This window comes from Macrosteles quadrilineatus, unplaced genomic scaffold, assembly GCF_028750875.1.
Source record: "Macrosteles quadrilineatus isolate MER2022 unplaced genomic scaffold, UCM_ALF_1.0 Scaffold_9__3_contigs__length_116548681, whole genome shotgun sequence".
NCBI lineage: Eukaryota > Metazoa > Arthropoda > Insecta > Hemiptera > Cicadellidae > Macrosteles > Macrosteles quadrilineatus.
This window is the reverse complement of record NW_026542602.1, coordinates 105909253-105932569: the sequence shown is the minus strand read 5'-3', so window position 1 is coordinate 105932569 and position 23317 is coordinate 105909253. Positions and strand designations below refer to the sequence as shown.

General features: G+C 33.1%; 1 protein-coding gene across 5 annotated transcripts in view; it reads left to right on the top strand.

Moving 5' to 3' along the window:
• The window catches only part of LOC129002319 (broad-complex core protein-like), a 91124-nt gene extending 68166 nt beyond the window's left edge, over positions 1-22958 (top strand). For 2 of the 5 annotated variants that reach the window (XM_054430027.1, XM_054430026.1), the window contains exons 6-8: positions 1673-1735; positions 20777-21051; positions 22037-22125. In XM_054430027.1, the coding sequence (XP_054286002.1) occupies positions 1673-1735; positions 20777-21051; positions 22037-22045 (347 nt within the window). In that variant the 3' untranslated portion in view covers positions 22046-22125. Of the gene's footprint in view, positions 1-1672; positions 1736-9535; positions 9914-12068; positions 12584-20776; positions 21052-22036 lie in introns of those variants that run through there. The other 3 variants (XM_054430028.1, XM_054430030.1, XM_054430029.1) reach the window with 3 other exon arrangements.
• The last annotated feature ends 359 nt before the right edge of the window (positions 22959-23317 follow it).

The window sequence follows — 23317 nt, the reverse complement described above, 5'->3', positions numbered from 1 at the left end:
GAAAAAGGTGTTTTACTTGACTTTCTTACAAGTTTTATGCTAGAACTTTCAACATTAATGGGAAACTTCTGGGATTTTACAGGTTCTGATTCATCTTGCTCTATCTTATCAAGTTGTTCCTCTGAATTAACTTTGTGTTCTGAAACATTGTCCTTTTGGTTTGATATTGTTCTGGACAGTTCAGACATTTTTGAGAAAGTATTTTTTAACAAATCTAAGCTTTCTCCTACTGTAGTGTCATTTGTTGTATGCGATTTGTCATATTGTTTATACATTTTTTGAATATTTTCTAAAGCTTGTTTAAGTTTATCATCGTTTTCAGAAATTAAATTGGTCAAATCATTTACAGTTTTTCTGTGTTTAAAGCTGTAACTTGTACGTCTAGGTCCATTTGTTGTTTTTGAATCAATTTTTAAATCTTCAGATTGATCGCCCGAAATTGGTAGTTCATGTTGTTCAAAACTATTAGGAGTTTGTTTTTTGTAAAAATCCTTGTTTTCATCATTGTAGTTCATTCTGTCAATGATGGTATTCTTAGAACTTGGACCATTTTCCAAGTTTATGTTTTTTCCTGTGTACCTCAAGAACATGTCATTTAAAGACGGCAAGTCAAAATTATTCTTAGGATGGTTTCTATTTGCATCGTTTGATTTATGACTCCTTGCTTGACTAGTGTGTTCTACAGGGGGAGAAGTTCCATCATCACCAATGTCAAGGCTCTCAGTTAATCTATCTTCAAAGTTTTTATAACTCTCACACTTGTTGCTAAATACGCCTCTCAACATATTCAAAACAGTTGATTTTACCTCTGTGTAACTATTTAAAATATCAACTTCTTTGGTGTATTTATCTGTTATGAATTTGTCAATATCTCTCTCGTGATTTTCAAATTGTTCTTTGTCATTTGTTTTATCCTCTTTAAATTTATTACTATAATTTTCTGGAGTTGATATTGTTGGCTTAAAGTTAGAATTTGCTCCTGGATGTGGAGTATGTGGACTGTGCGGGATAGGTTCAAAATGGTTTCCAAATTTAGGGTCCTCAATAAGCGGATTTCCAAGATTTTGAGGGTATCGTAAGTACCCTGAGGCATCCTCATATTGATTTTGATGGAGTTGTGCCGTGTATCCATTGTTTTGTTGGAGTTGTGCTGTATATCCATTGTTTTGTTGGAGTTGTGCCGTATATCCATTGTTTTGATGGATTTGTGCTGTATATCCATTGTTTTCCAAGACCCCACAAGAGCCAACCCGTCCAAAGTTATTTTTAACACTTTGTTGTGTCAGTAACTCACTATTGTTTAAATTGTAATTAGTAGTCATGCTGCAGTCTTTCTATAACGAAGTATTGGAGATTTTTAGTTGTGAATTTGTTTGTGAGGTTTATTGAGCGGTAACAGTTTAAGTAATGATTCATATGAAATGATTCTAGCTGATTATTAATTATTTTTTAAATTTCTCAAAATCAATTCACTCATTTTATAAAAATAGCATATTTATTTTTTACTGGAAATTTCTTTGATTATACTTTATGTCCTCCATTCCTTTGTCATACCATTGATAAATTATTATTGCAGCCAGTCTAAAACAATTTCAAACCTAAAATGTCAACAGATATTTATTCTGCATGAATATTTGCTAGTTTATGTTATCAACGCTTTTCTGTATTGCAGGGCTCAATAATCAAGGTCACGTTGGCAGTGGAAATGAACTCGTTCCTGCAGGCACCTCCCAAGGTAAGAGAAAAATGTATAGAACCTGCAAAATGATAAATTATCAGTAGATGTACCATGTTCAATAAATTTTTTGTCTTGAAATGGTAAAGGTTGAACTGTGATATAGGAAGTGGCTGGAAAGTAACGACTCAAATTTTTGGTAGGCCAATCAACAGACGGCGAAGTTAATGGCATCATGTTTTATAATAATTATCTGTTATCTCATTTCCCATTTACATTCCACCTGCTAAAAACCATAGTCCGTTCAAACAAGGTACAAATTTGGTTCCTGTCACATCTTGCTGAGTTTCTTTGGAAGAAAAATGTTAATTATATGAGGGAATAAAAAGATCAGTGCAGACTTTGCCATTACATTGTTGATTTATTGAGGTTATTAGTCTTGTGTACTAAAAAGGTTTTCAACAGCAGAGGGTTTTTCTGTTAAATTTAAAATTTCACAAACCTTTCTTTGTAGTTCTTGAAGGATTTTTGTTTAAATTTGAGGCATTGGTACAATTTGAATACAAACTTACCTTAACCGAATATTTTTGTGCAAAACCAGTCTCATTGACTACATTAATTTGTCAACACCTACAATCTGATTGAAAACACAACAGTACAGTAATCATTAAGGATGGAGTTACCTATTTATTAATTTTTATGTTTTTTAACTGGAATATCTATTGAAAACGTTTATACCTTTGCCATCTTTCCAAAGTTATCAGATGTGTTTAAAAGATTTTGGATGTTTTTAAAATACTTGTAATTGGCATTCACTCATAGCATGTAGGGGCAAACATCTATCACTTGCGGAATTGAACAGTTTTACTAAAACATTTAAGGTTTTAAAATTATATGTTCAATTAAGACATACTATTTAGACACAATATGCAGAACACAAGATCTGACAACAGGCCCAACAGGGCATGTGGCTCTACTGAACAAGCTACAGTTTCAAACACAACAGAACTATTGATGACACTTTACAACTGTTGTAAAGCTAGCTGGAGAGTAAGGGGGATGTTTGGCAACTAGACCATGACACATTCGACTTTAAAGATATGTAGTTTTCAAATTGATCAGCCTTGACACCTTTAATATCGACTTTAAGCCTTAAGGATTGTATCGTTGGGCTTATGAAAAAAAATATTCCCATTACTTTCTTGGCACTTCTAGAACAGTTTAATTTTGATGAGTCCACGTCAATTGAATGTTATTTTACTATTAATACAACAAGCCAATAACAACTTTTATTATAATAATCTGCAGTGACTGTGAGTAGGCTTATTAAAAATATATCATAATAATAAATCAATATCAATATCGGTACTAATCATAGCAGTGAAAAGATCCAATTTTAAACATTCAAACTGAATATTGAAGGGGTTGTGATGCGATTGAAACACGGCGTTTTAGACTTTTGTTAGTATTTTTTACCGCAGGTCATAAATTGGCCTATTGGGACCTTCAAATGGCCATGTTTAAGTTTATGGATGTAAAATTCTATTGATAGCTATTAAATGTTTCAGCACATAATTTTCAAATTTCTTAACAAATACACTTAATGACTTTTATTAATGACTTTTTGTCATCAGACATCATAAATAAAAATAATACAAATGTTTAGCCAATGACGTTAAAAGCAGAATGGATTTATTTTACTTTGATATATTTCAATTAACCTATTAATTATTACTCCCACAAATTCATGCAAACTGTATTGGATAAAGAGGAATATTGATTGCTATTTTATTGTATGTCTATTGCAACATTGCATTGCTTTTAATAAATTTTATAATAGAAAAATTATATTGCAATTATATATTATATTGCAAAGCAGGATCAAAACTTAATCGATATTCAAAGCTTGATTTTTTTTTTGTTTGATCAAAGTAAAGCATACTGGTAACTAAATCAATTGCTAATTAATTACAAAACCAAACCCTTATTTTATAATTTTTAGTAATACTATTTTTTTAAGCTAATCCAAAAAAATGTTAATTTTATTTTAAGTTAATCATAACGGCAGACTCCAGACTCTAAAAGTACAAATTCAGTAAGGTGTTAAAAACCTTAAATTTGTTCACTTCATTGAACTACAAGGAATAATGAAATATTTAACTATGACAGTGTTCAATATTATTAACTCACCTCAAACTCTTAATAATTAATATCTCTATAAATATTTAATTAAAAATGCTGACAAATACAGAAAAATCACAGCGTTCAAATAAACTGGCCTTAACTCAGATTAAAAAATGTTGAATCTACTATGCTTTCAATATTTATTATCATTGTAAAGTTATATTTGTAATTAGATTGCTCATTTAAGATAATATTTAAAGAGATAAAAGTATCTCTCTAACTTAGTTTTATCCAGTGTAGTGTGGTTGTTGTTTGAGTAATAATTGTTGTGTAATTTATTAGCATAATGTAAATAAAAAAGATATGTACCATTTTTCAAAACATTTAGGTATCAGATTAGGTTATTTTACTTACACAAATTTGCAAACTACCTAAACTTTTTTTGCTACTTAAACTCTAGGTTCTGCAGATAGAGGTAGATAGAGGTTTATCGTGCCAGAGGAGTCAGGTAAACCTTTTGAATATTGGGGAAAGATAGAAAAAGAAAAAGGATATCTAACAGTGAAAAAATATATCATGGAATCACAATCTGATGTTGTGAAAAAAACTGGAAAAAAAGTGGCAAAGAAATTGCATGGGACTGGTAATTCTGGGAAAAATCCTTCGATCAAAACTGAAAAAGAGAATTCAGCAAATGTAAGTAATAGTAAGAAAGTATATAAATATGGAGAAGAAACCTCAACAACTTACAATGAGTCATCTGAACTTGCAAACTCAACCTCGTCTAGCTATTTATCCTCGTTTTTTAGGTCTGTTACATTGTTCGTTCGATCAGAAACATTTTTAACAATAGCAAAAAGAGTTTGGCTAACACTATTTTGTGAAGTTATTGCAAAACTCATAACCAACCTATGTGTGAAATATTTTAAAACAAATAACAACAAATTGCGAGACCAGTCCGATGATTCTAATTTCAAAACAACTCCAGTTTTTGTTTTAGCCAATGGAAACTCTGGATTGGTGAACAAGGGTTTATCACCCGGTCTTGGACAAAATACTCCTGCTCAAATTCCAGATGTATCAGTTGATGAGTTCATCAAGCAGTTAAGTTTAGCTGTTAGGCAAAAATCCAATGCCGATAAAGAAACCAAGCCTAGTGAGCAAACAAACAATTCACCTTTAAGTGAAACTGTTAGACCAATGCAACCTAAAAATGTAATGACAACAGTTGATAGCAAGAACAAAAGTGTAGAAGTTAATGGCGAAGAGATCCTTAGGAGTCCACTATCAATCATGACCAGTAATGAAAAAGGTAGTGCGAGTGAAAAAAACAAAATTGGTCCGACATTTATTCCCACTCCAGCCATATCTACATTAACTGTAAATAAAGTTTCTAGGGAAGAAAAAACTAAAGGTAGATCAATATCAACTGAGAAAGAAACTTCTAGGAATGAAGAACTTAAAGGTAGATCAACCACTACTGACAATGAAGATCCTAGGAATGATAAAACTATGGAGGGATCAACATCCACTGAGAATGAAAGTGCTAGGAATGATGACACTAAAAGTAGACCAAGTAAAACTACTGAAAATGAAGATCGTAGCAATGAAGAAACTGAAGATAAAGCAACTACTACTACTGAAAATGAAGATATTATGATTGAAAAACCTGAAGATGGATCAACTACCACTACTGTAATTGAAAGTCACAGGAATGAAGAAACTAAAGATATGCCTAGAGTATCTACTGGTACCTCAGGCAGCAGGATTAAAAAAACTATACGTACATTAAAATCTACTAATGATAACAGTTCTAAGAGTACTGAAACCAAAGATTCGACATCTATAGAGAATATAAGTTCTAGGAATGAAGATACTAAAGGAACATCAACATCTAACAAGAAAGAAGATGCAACAAATGAAGAAACTAAAGTTACATCAACATCCAACAAGAAAGAAGATGCAACAAATGAAGAAACTAAAGTTACATCAACATCCAACAAGAAAGAAGATAAAAAGAATGAAGTAACTGAAGTTACATCAACATCTAACATGAAAGAAGACGCAAAAAATGAAGGAACTATAGGTACATCAACATCGAACAAGAAAGAAGATGCAAAGCATGAAGAACCTAAAGTTACACCAACAACTAATAAGAAAGAAGACGCAAAGAATGAAGAAACTAAAGTTACATCAACATCTAATATGAAAAAAGACACAAAGAATGAAGTAACTAAAGTTACATCAACATCTAACAAGAAAGAAGATGCAAAGAATGAAGAACCTAAAGTTTCACCAACATCTAACATGAATGAAGACCCAATGAATGAAGAAACATCTAACATGAAAGAAGACACAAAGAATGAAGAAACTAAAGTTACATCAAAATCTAACATGAAAGAAGACACAAAGAATGAAGGAACTATAGGTACATCAACATCTAACAAGAAAGAAGATGCAAAGAATGAAGAACCTAAAGTTACACCAACATCTACCATGAATGAAGACCGAAAGAATGAAGAAACTAAAGTTACATCAACATCTAACATGAAAGAAGACACAAAGAATGAAGAAACTAAAGTTGCATCAACATCTAGCATGAAAGAAGATAAAAAGAATGAAGAAACTAAAGTTACACCAACACCCAATGAGAAAGAAGACGCAGAGAATGAAGAAACTAAACTTACATCAACATCTAACAAGAAAGAAGATGCAAGAAATGAATCCAAGTCTGCTAAGAAAAAAGATTCTGGTCTTACTGTTGAAAGTGGTCTAGAGGATAATAAACCCAGTAAAGGAAAAAGAGATGCTCCATCTAGGAAATTGGCCGGTAAAAATGGCAATCAAAATCTTAACGATAAAAAAAATATTGGACTAACTGAGTTTAATGATGACCCTTTGATATCAGTTGATACTCCTGAAGACAAAAAAAGATTTCGTAAGGAAACAGTAGGACATAAATCAAAAACAGGTGGGAGTTATTCTCGTCCATAGTAGAATAAATCATAATTATTAAATCATGCACAGGACGGCACATGATATAATAGTAATACAAACTTTTTATTAATTACCAAAAGCAAGTTTCAAAGATGAGATTGGCATTTATGGCAAATTGGTGTAAGGCAAGTTCAAAGTAGCCTACAATTTGGTATTATATAAAAATTACAAAACTGTAAGCTTAAGAACAATGAAATCTTAAAAAAAATGCTAAATTAATTGTAAACACGTCAAACATTTAAAACATTTATTTAAATGCTTAGATTGATTTAGGTAGATAAAACGGATTGCACCACTGTATTGTGTTATAAAAGGTAATAAAAATTATTTCTCAATTTCAATCAGTCTTAAAACAATTTTTATCCGATAAGCATTAATTGATAGGAGTTAAAAATAGATTTTTATAAATATGTAAGAGGAAAATCATTTAAAAACTAACATTGTAAATTATTCCTTAAGAAAGATTATGTTCAATTTTTTTAGCAAATAATATATATACAAAATGCACTTTAACTAACTTTTGTACTCTGTAGTAATAGTGTCATTAAATTAAAATGACATTTTAGGTAGGTAGACTAGTTAGTTCACTAGAGTTTTTTTTAAGATTTAGTTTAAGAATTTTTAGTATGAACTTTCACTATTTTATTGGCTATCTATATTCAACTACAATGGTGATCTTTCTTCATTAACAAAAATTGTAAATAATAAAAAAATATATTAAATAATAAATAAAGCAACAGTTATTTTACTTGATAATATTTCACCTCTAATAACTAACAATGCCCTTTTGGACGCTTAATCAACTTTAGAATTATTAGTATTTATAGTATTATAGTTATATACCATTCATTTTGAAAGCCATAGCCTGAAAAATCCTATATACAGAAATAAATTATGAGACTCCATAATTTAAGGTGTTCAGTGTACCTCCCGTTGCGGGTAAGCAAGCTAGTGCAAATCTTAGACAAACCGTGTGATGCTTCTTCCTCTACCCCTATTTCTATTTATAGCTGTTTCTAACCCCTAAGCAACAATTTATCTCATCATAGTATCTGAAAACAAGGTAAAGGTAAATCGACGCTCCCACCAAGTACACGTCACATTCTGTGATTAGATTTCTGTAGTTTAAGGCGTTAACTGCTATTTAAGTTCATCGACAGTTGATAGACGTGGATAAATGTAAGTGATTGGATGTAGAAAACTTTTGTTAAGGGTTGGAGGGAGTTTGAAGGTGGTCTTGAATATTTGCACCATGTTTATGTTTTCTTCATACTGTCAACTGTGGTTGTTCATCAGTCTTGCTTGAAACAGTGGCCAAAGTTAGAGGAAATTTTAAAGCGAACCACTTAATTAACAAGAGATTTATGAACTGATGAGACTATAAAGGACGATGGTGAATTCTGGTAGTCTTAAGCTTGTCGATCAGCAAACAAGATTTTCTCAACTTCATCACTGTATCCCCTCTAACAGTCTTATAGTGCACATACGAGAAAGCCACCTAAGCACATTATCTACATCGTAATACTTTTCTGAATGCAAATCTGTCAACTGACATTGAAAAAGTAAAGAAGACACAAACTCTTGAAAAGTTTCTACCTCATTAAATAATTGTCTTTTAGCAGCTTTCAAACATCTAAGATGTTAAAAGAGTGGACCTATCTATACCTACCATTATGATTAAGTTGTTTACTTACTTTTGGTGTATACTATACACAAAAACACAAGTATTAGATGAGTAGGAACTGAGTCATAAGTTAGGTAGCACTCTCCTTTTTATTTTATTGTGTTAGTTGTTTGTTGGTCTATTCATAAATGGACGTTAGTTTATGAAATTAATTACCTATGCTTAGAAAACGCTACACATTAAAGGGGCAATAAATATAGAAATGGTAGGTTTTAACTCGGAAAGATTTACTAATGACTTTACCAATGTTGTGGGAACTGGGATTTGATTTGACCTTAGTCGAGGCACTACCAAAAATGTAATCATATCAAAAGACAAATCCATGTTGTAAAAACTAAATTTTTGCAAGTCATGGTAGAAGATTTGTGCACAAATTTTTTTAAATAAGTTCATCTTATCATCACCAATACGGCCCAACTGGTCTAGTGTTAAAACAAAAACCTTCTGTCCTGTAAGTTGGGTCTAAATACCGCCAATTATGGCAATTACTAATATAGTTTTATTACTGTGTTTTTTATGGCATAGAACCAAACATTTATATAAGATGTTTTGATTATAATATATCGAGAGAAAAGGATTTTTGTGAGGAACGCAGACCTACCTGAATAGAAAAGAGTTTATTTTGGCACTAAAAACAAAACAATTTAAGTTTACACTATACTATTAAGAAATTAGAACATTCCACTGTCACCAAGAGCATTTTCAACAGAGAATGGTTTGAGTTGATGATAATTTACACTCTTCTGATGTATATAGTGTAACGTTTTGTGTTTCTTCTTGTGCCAGCGTGTACTCTTTCCCATACAAGTAATCCTGCTGCACTCACAAAATTCTTAAAACCTACACTCTTGTACTCTATGTTTGATCCTTAACTTATATACAAAATCTATCTATAAAATAATACCACAAATTTATGAATATAAGATCAAATTTAAATTCATAATTGCCTTGAATAAAATATGGATGACGATAACTCCCGAGTTGAGTGACTGACATAATTATAGTTGGGTGAAGTGGCAGTGTTATCAGGTAGGCTGAGAAGTGATGTTGGTTAGGTTCGGCTCGCTGTCAATGCCCTGTCTGCGGCAGAGGTCTCGCTAGCTACGCGACACTACAACGCCACATTCAGGATATCCACTGCTCTCAGACACGTCAGTTCTGGTGTCATCGATGTCGCAAGCCCTACCGCACCCGCAACAGCCTTCTCGTACACAACTCCAAGTACCATCCCAAAAACAGAGACTGGAACAGAGTGTAGTCAAGTGATGAGAAAAACTGTTTACTTTTTGAGTTAAATAATCTGTAGTGGTGATTGAAACAAAGGGTATGCAGTATGTGTAAGCACAACTGTTAGAGCAAGAGCCAGCAAAGAAGTTGACACCATTTGTACTTTATTTACATTTTCAAGAACAGAGATGTTGAACTGTAACAAGACCAATAAAGTGATATGAATTCTTCAAAAACATTTTTTAAATTTTATTTACTATTGTACTGGTTAAACAACAATTACAATGCTTTGGTTTTCAAAGAGCAGGCCTATACATCTTGTGTATGCACAACAATTAGTGTTAAGATACAGCATTAAAACTGAAACTATTTTCTTGCTCCTAAAAAGTGTAAGTAGCAAAATATTTAAGTAGCTAGTTAAAATATCCTGGGTTTGCAGCTCAAAATTTGTAAAAAAGTAACACAACCTGTCTAGAACGGCACAAGCTAGTTTAACACAAAATTCAATTAACCTACTTTAAAATAATCTTGTCACTTTTTTTGGTCCCTGGCTCTTGATCAAAACAGTATGTAGCTATTTCAATTAATCTGATTTAGTCAACAAACCTAACCAGAGAAAAGTTCTTTTAGGAACATAATCAATTGAACACTCAGGTTTATAAGGACTTTTTTTTCCAAATTACTGTTGGGTCTTTTGTTATCTTTTTATACCTAACAAGCCAAGAGCAAGTGAGAAATCTGTGCATTGTAATTTTCAATTCTAAAATATATCCAAGGAAAATGTATGATTTTGCTTTCAGTAAAACCATTGTTTGATATTTTTAAGTCAGCTAATTAATTTTCATTATCTCTAAATGTTTAGCAAGTTTTGCATTTCATTGAATGCACATAACATTACTTATTAGCTCAGCCCATTTGAGTAGGTTTGTTGAAATATAAATATTTTTGTAAATACATAATACTGAAAACTTTCTTTGTCAGTTAAAATTGAAGATTAAAAGTAAAATGTAATATAATTGTATAAACGATAAGTAGGGATCAGTAAAGTTGTAATTAATTATACTCAACTGTTAGTTTTACAATAAATAAATAGGCCTAGCAACATTTGTCCCATACCATTGAGAGTATATGTAACAATAAAACTTTTTGAATGAACAAAATTAAATGAATAAAAATTGTACATGTACAGAATGTTTTATTGAGCCAAGATGGTTTGTAAGATCAATATTGTGAAAGTAAATGTCTGGATTATGTATTGTAGCATGTAGAATACACATACTGTAATGTATTTGTCGTTGTGTCAAATTATTGTATGTTTTGTTTGACTCAGAAAACTGTTGCTGAACTTAAATGTCCTCAATCACAATATATCAGTTCCTCCATGTATTATATGTTACAAACCATCTGCTCAAAGTGTATTCAACATGTAAAATATGCAAACAAATGTGGCTTGAACTATAAAAAAGTCGTAAGTATGGTTTATAATACCTCCTAAAAATATGCGCTTCCTTTTTACAGCATTTAAGACCATTATCACCTTAAGTAACCTAAGTGTAACCAACCCTAGTAGCAAGGACACGTTGTAAATATTTGTAAAATATTACCTTTTGTTAAAATAATTTATGAATATTACAATATTTAGAATTATTTAGCATTATATTTCAAAAAGTAAGTATGATCAAAATATTATGTAATAATGTCAAAAGCATTTTACAAAAGGCTATAAAAAATCATCTTCAACTATGGATAGAACTACACATTCTATTCCCATTTTAATGTTGTTGTCAGTTTTAGAAAAAATGAACAGTTGACCACCAACAGAGTGAATGAATGTTCATTATTGATGTCTATCAAATAGAAACACTTAACAAACCCAAAGTGAAGGGACCACCTTTTGTCAACTATTTATGGAAAGTAAACAAAAGAAACGTCTTATAACACTTAAAATTTTAAGTGTTATAAGACGTTTCTTTTATTTACTTTCCGTAAATTTAATAACACGTACAATGCTGATCAAGAAGTTATTTCAACTATTTATGTAACAAAAATTAAGGTAGACAATTTGACTTTAGGAGGTAACACACTGTATGAGTGGTTCGTTCAATTATGTTTTGATAAATAATTGGCTTCAATGTGTCCATAAAGATGGGTCAATCAAATTATTTACAACATTTTCTTGCTGCTAGGGAAGGGTAAATGAAGCAAGGCAGTGTGAGCAGAGAAATCCCCAGTCAAAACTCATGTATACAAATAAGACTAACCTGTTAGTGAACCTGTTAGTGTTGGTTGTTAGTGAAGTGACGGAGGACAAGTGTTTGGACCGTAGCCTGGCGAAGAAGTGACGTTGACTTCTGGTTGCAGGCTGGCGAGGTGGCCCGCGGCCCGACACCAAACTACTCTGCGACATTTGTAACAAGAGTTATCGAACAATGAACAGCCTGCGAAATCACCGCAGCATCTACCACAGAAAGTTCCGAACTGAGAGCAACTCACATTTTGCGACACAGGATGACAGGAATCAGTTTCAATAAGTGAAGTGAGAGTGTAAAGTGACGCGAGTGATTTGTTACATTCCAAAACTGACACTCGGAATGATAACTTTCCAACCAAATATTACAGTGTGATGAGACATTTTTTACATCTTGGTTGTATAAAGTATGATTTCCAAACAGTGTTATGGTATCTAACAGTTTAAAAGGTATATATCATTTTAGAAAATTCCCTGTAGAAATGTGCCAGAGACATGTTTCTTCAGGTGTTGTTAAAAAAAATAAAACTGGCACATGTCTTACCACTTGTAAAATAACCTAACTTTCCATTTAAATGCATCTACTGTGGGTTTTGTGCAGAGAAAATGTGCCTGGATCAAGTCGTGTTTCAATAGAAAAATTCTGCCATGAATGCCGGTATAAGGGAAAACGGCAGTAAAATTTGTCCCCATTACATGTGTTTTAGGCTTGTTTTGATGCAAACACTCTCCCATACATCTTGGCACTTGTACAAACAACTTAAATTGATATGTAAAAATAAAATGAAACATACCTTAACAATGTGAAAGTTATGATAAGGGCTAAAAACATTGTATAAAAAAATACTTACCTGTTGTAGTATGTACTTAGAGATATATATAGTAAATCATTAATCCTATATATTAGTGCCGCATACATGTTATTCGTTGTAATGCTTGCCTTCTTAATTGTTCAAGCTTATTTTTATAAAAATACTAAACTATTTTAAATACTGATTAGTCTAAAAGTATTAGCATCTATATTTTGGGGAATGATGAATTGAGTATTGTATTAAATATACTTAATGTTCATATCTAACACAGAATCAAAGCATATTACCATAGACAAATAGAATTAAATATAGATCGACAGCAGTGCTGCGGTTAGCATCTGTTCTGGCGTCCACTGCCAGGAGCGCTGTGTAGTTACATAGCACGTGCACCTTAACTACACGGTGCTCCCAGCGCTGGACGCCAGAACGCTAACTGCACCACTGCTGTCGGTCTATATTTAATTCTATTTGTCTATGATTACTAATCTAAGTTTAGGTTTCCTATGACAAACTGTTTTCTGTAGCGTATTGTGTTACATTTTCCATTATTAAGACTTCATTACAATTAAAATAAACATAATTTATGGGTAACAATTTGTTTCTAAGGTTCCCATATTATTTTAATAGTTTGTAAGCTTATTTTGTTATACTTCGTTTTTATTGTTGATTTGCCTACTAAACTTTAGATTCCTTCAAAAAATATTTATTTTATGGTCAGGTTTTTATTTAACTGAATTTCCTATGACAGTAATTTTGAATACTTATTTGATATTTTAGCGAATTTCCCTAAAGGGAAAAAGACCTAGCCCCGGGACCTATTTACTTTTTCATTTCTATGTCCCTAGAGGACAAAACACTGGGTATTTGCACAAATTTTTATATATGTCTGTGAACATGATAACTCGAGTAATTTGGTCCAATTTCAAACAAATTTGGCATGATAATGTAGGGCTGGATACACTTGAATTGGTTCGCTAACTAGCAGGATTGGGTCATGAGAATGGGGTTTGGGGCTTAAAATTTTGCAATAATGGCTTTTTTAAATGTTTACTCTTAATTTATGTACATATTGACCGTCACTCGTAATAGACCATTGTGTAGAGCGGATATATTTTAATCAAAGTTATTTATTTCATACTATACTATTAACATTTACAAAAAAATATTATTTTTCTTTCCCTGTAGCAGCAAACATAGGTTCTCATAAAATTGAATATCATTTAAAAAATAGGGAATAAATAATCTGACAAGTTTAAGAAAATATTTGAGTAAAAATCCAATCAAACATATGGAAATTTGCCTAGTCTGCAGGTTTACTGCGGTGGGGGTACGATCGGTATTTTATTTTGTTTATTATTTAATTTTCCTGATGTTATATAGGTAATATTTTCAAGACTCTATCTCAATAAGTCGTTTTACTTAGGGGAAAGTAGGAGATGGATCTTTTTGTAGTAACAAAATTAGATACTGTCATTGACTATACACAATACTATGATGTGAAACATTATTCTTCTACTTAAGTTTAATTATCGTTGAATCAACTTTTTTCGGAATATGCTTCCTATTTAATGTTGAAAATTCAGAACACCAGTCTTATTTTGTTGGAAACATCCAGTTGTTTAAAGACATAATAAATTTCAATACAGTTTACACATATCTTTTTACACAATGCTATGCCTTTTTTACCTATAGTGTAATATTACACCACCTTTTATTATGTAAAAAGTCACAATTAATTATTGAGAGACTTATTAAATATTTGTATGGATTTTGTTCATACAAGTACAAGACTGCTATAAAAACACTGCACTTGTTTGTTATAAATATTTAGGTTTATACATTTGTAAATACCTCAATATATATGTTGAAACACAATCACCTTAATAGTAAATATTTTAAAAACAGATTGCCGTAGATCAGTTTTATAATCAAACTTAGTCTACAGAAATTTCAAATATACAATAAATTATTTATAATGCAAATAGGGTTGTAAAAATTAATAATAGTATGGATTTATTTGTTTCGGGAATATATTAAAGGTTTTGTGATTTAGAAATTTTGGACGATTTATTCGATTAAATTTAGGGGTTTTACATTAATCTATTTTATTTATTAGGTTTTAAATTTTAATAGTTTTATTTTTTAAGTTTTAAGATTTTTTACAAATAGAAACTAACACTTTACATAAGTTTAATGTGTCCGCATTATTAATTAGTTTGTATGATTTCATAATCAAACATATTTTTACAATAGAATTTTGTAAAGTAATTATTCTGAATTAAATCAGCATCATCAATTGACATTACTCAAATTATAACAGATCTTGAGTATTTTGGGGTGAATTGTTTATATTGTTTGGTTATTAAACAGTTATTTATTTACTAAACCGACTATGATATCCCCTTGTTGTAAAGTTATCATCCTCAGTTCACTATTCAAATATAATCAGTGTATAATACATTTTACCTAAAAAATGTAAGTTACATTATGCAAATTAGGACCATCTTCAAATGATCCAAAATCGTTTGATCCACCCTTTATATTGCAGATCGTTTGATCGAAAATCTTTTGATCTACCAGTTAAAAAGCCGTTCCTTTGATCCAAAATCATTTTATCCACCAGTTATAAAGCCGATCATTTGATCCAAAGTACAGTCATAACCAGGAATACAATTTTATATCATGGAGTTAACTTATGAAATAGACTGTACGTTTCACTTTGGATCATTCGATTGGGTCGTTTGATCCATAACTAAAATGTGAGTTAGTTTGATCCAACAGTATGAAGTATTGCGTCTCTCAGATTGAAGGCGTTAAAATATTCACCGTCTCCAACTGCGTTCCTAGCTACGGTGTAGATTTTCTTAATATTAGTGTCTTAATATTAGAAAACAGGGAACTTTTTTACTGTTTTTTACTTCAACTGGTGGATCAAACGATTTTGCACAAAGCATAATGGAAGTAAACTCCATAAAATTTAAACAATTAAGTGGCTTATATACTGTATCGTCATTTTAACGGGGTAGCGGATTTTTATCCCCCTGGAATTTTACCCCCTGGGCAAACGTGATGTCACAAACCAGGGGGTAAAATTCCGGCCGCGAACTTTTGAGTTTCGCGACATCAGCTCGGTGGATTAAACGCGGAATTAAACATATATTTTCACGGTTGTGAATTTAATCAGAACACATCAAATTATAAAAAAACTAGAATGTACGGCCCGGATTTTTACCCCCGGAATTTTACCCCTGGAATTTTACCCCCTGGATTTTTACCCCCGGAATTTTACCCCCCGGATTTTTACCCCTGGATTTTTACCCCTGGAATTTTACCCCCTGGCCAGATATATAAATTAATTAGCGAGAATGATTATTAATTATCTTCATTCAGTTTTAATTTAATGGTAAACATTTTATTATTGAGTAGTCTATCTTAATTTATTTGTAACCTTAACTAATCGAACAGGTTTTTAATTTTAATTTTGAGATTCGAGTATAAGGATTCCATCTTTGAAGCCAACTGTTGGTTAATATAATCAAAATAAAACAGTGAATTCTGTTTACTTAGTTTAGATTACAAAATAAATAAATAAAGATAGGCTACTAAATAATGAAATGTTTACAATTAATTAAAAACAGAAAAAAGAAAATCAATCATTCAATTTCTAAAAGCAGCCAGGGGGTAAAATTCCGGGGGGTAAAAGTTCGGGGGTAAAATTCCGGGGGTAAAAATCCGGGGGTAAAAATCCGGCCCGTACATCTTCAGTTGTCTAAACGCTATTTATATGGACAGGGGGTAAAATTCCGGTTTTTAACGCTAATCAAATTAATCCGCTCTGACTATTTTCATTAGACTTCCAAATCCGCGGGGGTTAAATTCCGGCCGCGAACAAACTTTTGGCCACTCAGGTTACTACGTCATAGTGACGTCAGCTTTGCCCAGGGGGTAAAATTCCAGGGGGATAAAATTCCGGAGACCCATTTTAACACCTTACATATATTTCTCGTCTTGTAAATTATTTACGTATACTAGAATTTAAATCTTATAGAATTAAATCTGATACAATAAATTTAAGTTTAAATAAGTTTTCAATAATGTAAGGTTGAAATATAAAAAAATTAATAGGCTTTTTACCTCACTTGCATTTCACTTTTGACTAAATGCTTCAAGCATAGACAAAAAGTTTGATGTTTTAGTGATTGCTTATAAGTTGAGAAGAACATGAAAAGAAAAATTGATGATTTTTATGGTAGGAAATGAAATTGTATTATAAACAACGAGCCAAATATTGATTTGTTTCTGTACAAGTAAAATGTCGTCACATAATAACATTCCGTGGATATCCTTGATATGGTTTAAATACTAACAGTGCATTCTTAGGTAGATTGAGTTACAGTTAACTATCATTAGTCTGGAACTTAATAGTACAACTCACATGGTGATCAAACCCTACGATTAATGAGACGTCGGTCGATATCAGTGAAATTGAACTCCAATAATATAAACTCGAACAATCTTAATGAATTGCTTACTGAAAGGATGATAAAAACTAGTATTTTTAAAGCCATTTGGTGACTTTCTAAAGCCATTTTTAACACCTAGAACTATGTCCAAAACCCCCCATTTCAACTGTTAACCGCCGTGAGCCAGTGTACATCTAAATCTGATTCTTCATCATAAGAAGTTGATACGAGGGTGGTTACGCCAGATTTTTGTTTCGTGAAATATGACCAGGTTGGAGGTCCACATGTCTATGTTTTTTCTCCATTGAGTACACTTGTTTATGTTTTCGGCACTATAAAATATGTTAAGAAACAGCAGGAGTAACCTAGTCAAAGTAGACAACTGACGATAGTAACTAACAAGACCCCTGATGTCTGATACCTACAAAAACCATCTCGCTAGCACACGAGTATAAACATGAAATCAACTCTTTCTCCCTCCTCCCTATCAAGCTCACCGCTCGCCTTGCATACTTTTGAGACAAAGTTGTGATGAAAAACTATTATTTTGAAATGAGTATAAACAAGACCATTAATCATTCATAATGTATTAAATTTAGGCAGGAGCACAATTCTGCACATTTAAATCTGAATATCAGTCAAAGATTGGTGTAGAAAGAGAGTGAGATAGATTTTTTTTAAATTTAAAACCGAATATTTAGAGAGTTAAGATTTACCACACATTTTAGGTTCAACCTTAACAGATAAATAACACAAATTTAACACATGACCTTATATTGGGCAAGGCCTGAAATCTGCAGACATGTAATTTCAATTGTATTTTCTTAACTACGTAATCTGAAATCAATAACTTCTTTAGAATCAAATTTAAAGTAAAAATATTATATTTGTTATTATATCTGTAATCACCTAGCCTATGATGAAATTTCTACTTATAACTTGATTCTAGAAAAAGTTATCAGGGTTGGATTGCTAAATGCTAAGGTAAGAAAATATTATCATTATACAAGCAAACTAAGGCTGAGTAACATGGATTAAATTACCATTTTAATCTAAACATTTGGTTTTCACTTACTTTAACTTTCCAAGACAAGTAAAATAACTTCTTTATCAACATGAAGTATGTTATTTTATCCACAGATATACATTTTATTTGCAGATTGTACATTTTATTCGCAGATTGCAAATACAAAACATCTCAAAATACCTTAAAGACAAATTCTGAAGAGTAGTATTGTTTACAGTTTTAAATAAGGGTAGCATATTACATTGAACATTTGTTTTCTGTTTTTGGCTTTACAGTAGACTCCCTCCTATCCGGACTCCTCGGGACCAAGGCTAATCCGGATAACGGTTTTTCCGGTTTAACCAACGTCTCCAAAACCTCGTTAAAACTGACCGTTTAAATGCGTACTGTATAGTGTATTTGACTTAAATTTAGGAGAGCATTGTATTTAGACACGTGATCACTGGTCTCAAATCTTTTCCTTTGAGAACAGTTGTTTCAGTACTACCCACTTCCTGCCGATCTAGTCCGGTTAAAGAGATGTCATTACCATCGAGTGTAGTCCCGTTAAACCGATGTCCCGTTTAAAGGTGTTTGGATAAGAGGGAGTCTACTGTATAATACTTTTCACACCAGAGAGTACCACTTGTCGTTAGGAGTATACATGGCCACTGAGATTATTTAAATATAGTAATTTAAATTTGGAAGAATTGATTATACAGGGAGCAGCAAAATGATCTGACGGTTTTCTTTGCCGCCCTGTTGAGCAAGTGAGGGGCGGAGGGTGGTGGGAATAGGGGCGTTCCAAAGCCTACGTGCGGACATTTTTAGTAACCATGGACCTGGGGACAGCTGAGCACCATGCATTTGTAGTGGAAGTGTTTTTTTTTAAAGTGGCAATTCCTGTGTAGTTGTTCAGCTGCAGTTCCGTAGACGTTTCAATGTGGGCCCAAGGGGAAAAGTACCAACTCAAAACACCATTTTGCTGTGGGTGGGTAACTTCAGAGCTACTAGTTCAGCATTGAAAAAAGTCCAACAGGTCCAAGGTCAGCCCGGACGCCAGAGAACGTCTAGTGAGTGAGAGAAGCTGTGGAAGCCGTCCCCAGCGGCCTGCACGTAAATAAGCTGCAGCTCTGCACATGTCTGGTCGCTCGGTATAAGAGTATTACGGCACGACCCGCACTTTCATTCATACAAAATGGCAATCTTGCAGCAGTTGAAGCACAGTGGTTACGTAAAGCGCATCTCATTTTCATAACAAGTGATTAATTTACTTACACGTGACAAAATAGTCGTTATGAGTGACGAATCGCACTTTCAACCACACCACACAATCTTCCTCACTCTCTTGACGTTCTCTGGCGTCCGGACTGACCTTGGATGGCCTGTTGATTTTAGTTTCAATGCTGAACTAGTAGCTCTAAAGCTACCCACCCACAGCAAAATGGTGTTTCGAGTTGGGACTTTTCTTCTTTGACCCACATTGAAATGCCTACTGAACAGCTACACAAGAATTGCTACTTTTAAAAACACTTCCACTACAAATACATGGTGCTCAGTCGTCCACAGCCCCATGGCTACTAAAAATGTCCGCACGTTGGCTTTGTAACGCCCCTATTCCCACCACCCTCCGCCACTTACTCGCTCGACAGTGCAGCTAAGAAAACCGTCAGATCATTTTGCCGCTCCCTGTACCTTAATCATATTTTATACCATCAGTTGACTTTGAAATATTTGGAATATTACAGATCTTAAACATTTATTTTACTAAAACATAAAAAAAGGAACAGATGCAGAAATTGCTTAAGAAAAAAGTTCCAGGCAGTCTAGTAAACCAAAAGGTTACAACACACTTATCTTGAAGTGGGAATGAAGCGTAAGCTATCTTAGAGGGTGAAGTATTAATAATTAATGTGTTGTGCCTGTTGAGTCTACTATCAACTTCCTAGAACTCTTTTTTTTAAGTTAGGCCTATATCTTTACTCAGGTCTAGTTTAAGTAGCCTAGCTGACCGAAAGGAAAAACAGGACAATGGCAGGGCCCAACCTGCGAGTAAATCCCATTAGTCAAGTCTTCCTGAATAAAACTCTTAAAAGTGAAAATGCTATCAATTATTTTAAAATATAATTAATCGTTATCTTAGAAAAAAACAAGGTAACAAATTAATAATATTTTCAAATTATTGGTTACATTTTCATTTTTAAGAGATGTATTCAGGAACGCTTGTGTATTGGGATTTTCTTGAAGGGTGGGCCCTGCAATGGTCCTGTTCTACTCTTTGGTTAGGTAGCCTGCTTCAACTTGACCTGAGTCAGGATATACTTTTGACCTGTTCCTTCTTTCCTGATGTAAACGTACAATATCAGTGGCATGTATAACCTTGTGTATGTTCTGTCTGTTGATTTATGCCCTGTAATTCCTGTGCTGTACAGGGCTTTACAAAGGACGCGCAGAAGCGACACACCTCTCCTTGTAAAGCCCCGTACATCGCAGTGGTGGCTGGTGGTGGTGTGGTGGTCTGATGGTGTGCTGGTGTGCAGGTCTACGTAAGGTGTTCACCTGTTTGGCGTGTGGAAAGGTGTTGTGCTCCAAAGCGAGTCTAAAGCGCCACGTGGCTGACAAACACGCCTCACGCCACGAGGAGTACCGATGCGCCATCTGCGAGCGAGTTTACTGCTCGCGCAACTCGCTAATGACGCACATCTACACGTACCACAAGCCTAAGCCATCAGACCACCTACATCACCACTCCGCTGCCGCCACTGCTGCCGCGGCCTTCACCGATATTATGTACAACCCTGATATAAAGCCCCAGGTATGCCTAGGTTTATCAAATCAAAACGGTTCTCTAGTGTTTCTCAGTAACTTTCACAATTACTCACGTCATGATAGTTTACTGACAAATACAGTTCTAAATACACATGAGAATACTTAAAATAAACCATTGAGAGACTCAAATATGAAAATAAATCAATATAAAGACTCATCGACTTCAGGATATTGAAGTAGTCAACCCATCAATATGGACCAGCTGCTTCCTATATTCTATTTTAAAAGAACATAATTGAATGAACCACTCACAGATTGAGCTAAAGACTGACTCATTACATTAGACTGATTTCATTAGATTGACTTATTTATGAAGTTGACGTATTGCACCGAAACCAGTAATTTTCCATTAACTCAGGCTTTTGCTAGGTCGATTCAACTGCATTTGCATTTGCATTATAAAACTGGTGATATCTTTTTAAATGTATAGTTCTGTCAATTCCAATCTTAAAAAGTCTTTTTGTGTACTTTGGACTTATCTAATTATTAATATATTTCCTGTAATGTTGACATTGAATCAACAGCACAAAAAAAAAAGTTAAACAGATTTGTCTCTGGCACAATTCAATTGAATGAATGACAAAGAAGATTGAACTTATCCTACAAAACTTTTAGGGAGTTGGATTTGTAGCTTATTAAATTTGATTTGTATGACACACCATTGTGCGTAGCTATTGCGAAGATGAGAGTTAAATAATAGAAATGACATTTGTTCTAAGATCATTATTTTAGTTAGGATCATTAAATGAAGCCCAATGGATTAAGTAGAGCTGCGTTCATATTCAAACCATCAAAAAGCTAGGTAGTTACTTTTTTTCTAGATCAATCTGGAAACCTTCTGAATACTAGATGACCTCATTATCCAATTAGTTACTCGACATAAAAATATAAGATCTTCAGTGTTGACCACAAGTAAAACAATCAAAATGAGGTAAAAAACCCGATTTTTAGTTTCATACTTCTTGTTACAGGGATGGTGATGCCACCGCCCATGATTGGAGGGATAAACGAACCCCAAGACTGCCCCTACTGTCGCCGCACCTTCAGTTGCTACTACTCCCTTAAACGTCACTTCCAGGATAAACACGAGCAGTCGGACACACTTTACGTGTGTGAGTTCTGCCATCGTCGTTACCGCACCAAAAACAGTCTGACCACGCACAAGAGTCTTCAGCACCGCGGTACGTCCGGCATGCTCAAGCGACTGCTCAAAACATCGGCTTTCTTCGGCCATCCGCCCTTCTAACTACACGATAACGCCCGACTCATGTTGTAGGGGCTGAGATGCCTGTGATACTGCTGTCTGCTCGGCTGAATATGTTCTAAAATCTTAGCAAAAATTACAAATCTTATCGAAATGGTATGGATAGAGGTGTAATAGTAACTCAGTTGAATATATTTCACACAAGTAAAGACGAACATTTCTTAAATTCAATTTTTAACGCTCACAGATAATGTTTGGACAATTTTGAGCGGATTGATGCATACATGTAACAGCTGAGCGATATTATTCAACCGGCAGTAAAGAATCTTGCCCTATAATGTTTAATCTTGAGAAATCTTAATGTTATAGAATTGGTATTTTTATAGACATTCCCAACAACAGTGAGTGAGGTAATCAATAATTGTGGTTGTCATTCTGCATCATAATATTTTCAAGTTTTCAAGTAATCAAAGAAAAAATTCTGATTTTTCTCCCAGATGTTGGTTGTTTTTATTGGATAAACAGTCATTACAATCTGGGCAGCGTATTATGATGCATTTTGCAAAAATCCACTGTCATATTTTTTTACTGAACCGAGAGACAATTTTTCCAGTTTTCAACTTAGCTCTGCATTTGTTCTCTGATTGCGGTTTCTACAGTACTTAATTTACTAGTAGGTAACGCATTTCTTGAACTATCTAGGTGAATGTGTTTGTTAGAAAGATAAATAAATAATGGCACGATATATGCATTAATAAGCTAATAATGTTTTTTCAAATATCAGTACTGGTATTTTTATATTAATCAAATAAAGGTTCCTTTGGTGTCGCATATTTACAAGACATTTTTATAACCAATATAAAGTGATTTGACATGTTATAACATATAACCTTTTCTAACATATTGTTCTGAGGCTACTGCTAAGTCTCCACTCGTAAACTATACAGCCAATATGTCGAAGTAGTTGTGTGCCAACATAAACACTCTTCCACCTCACCTCAAATCAATATTTTATACATTTTTTGACCTAATTATTACGACATTAGTA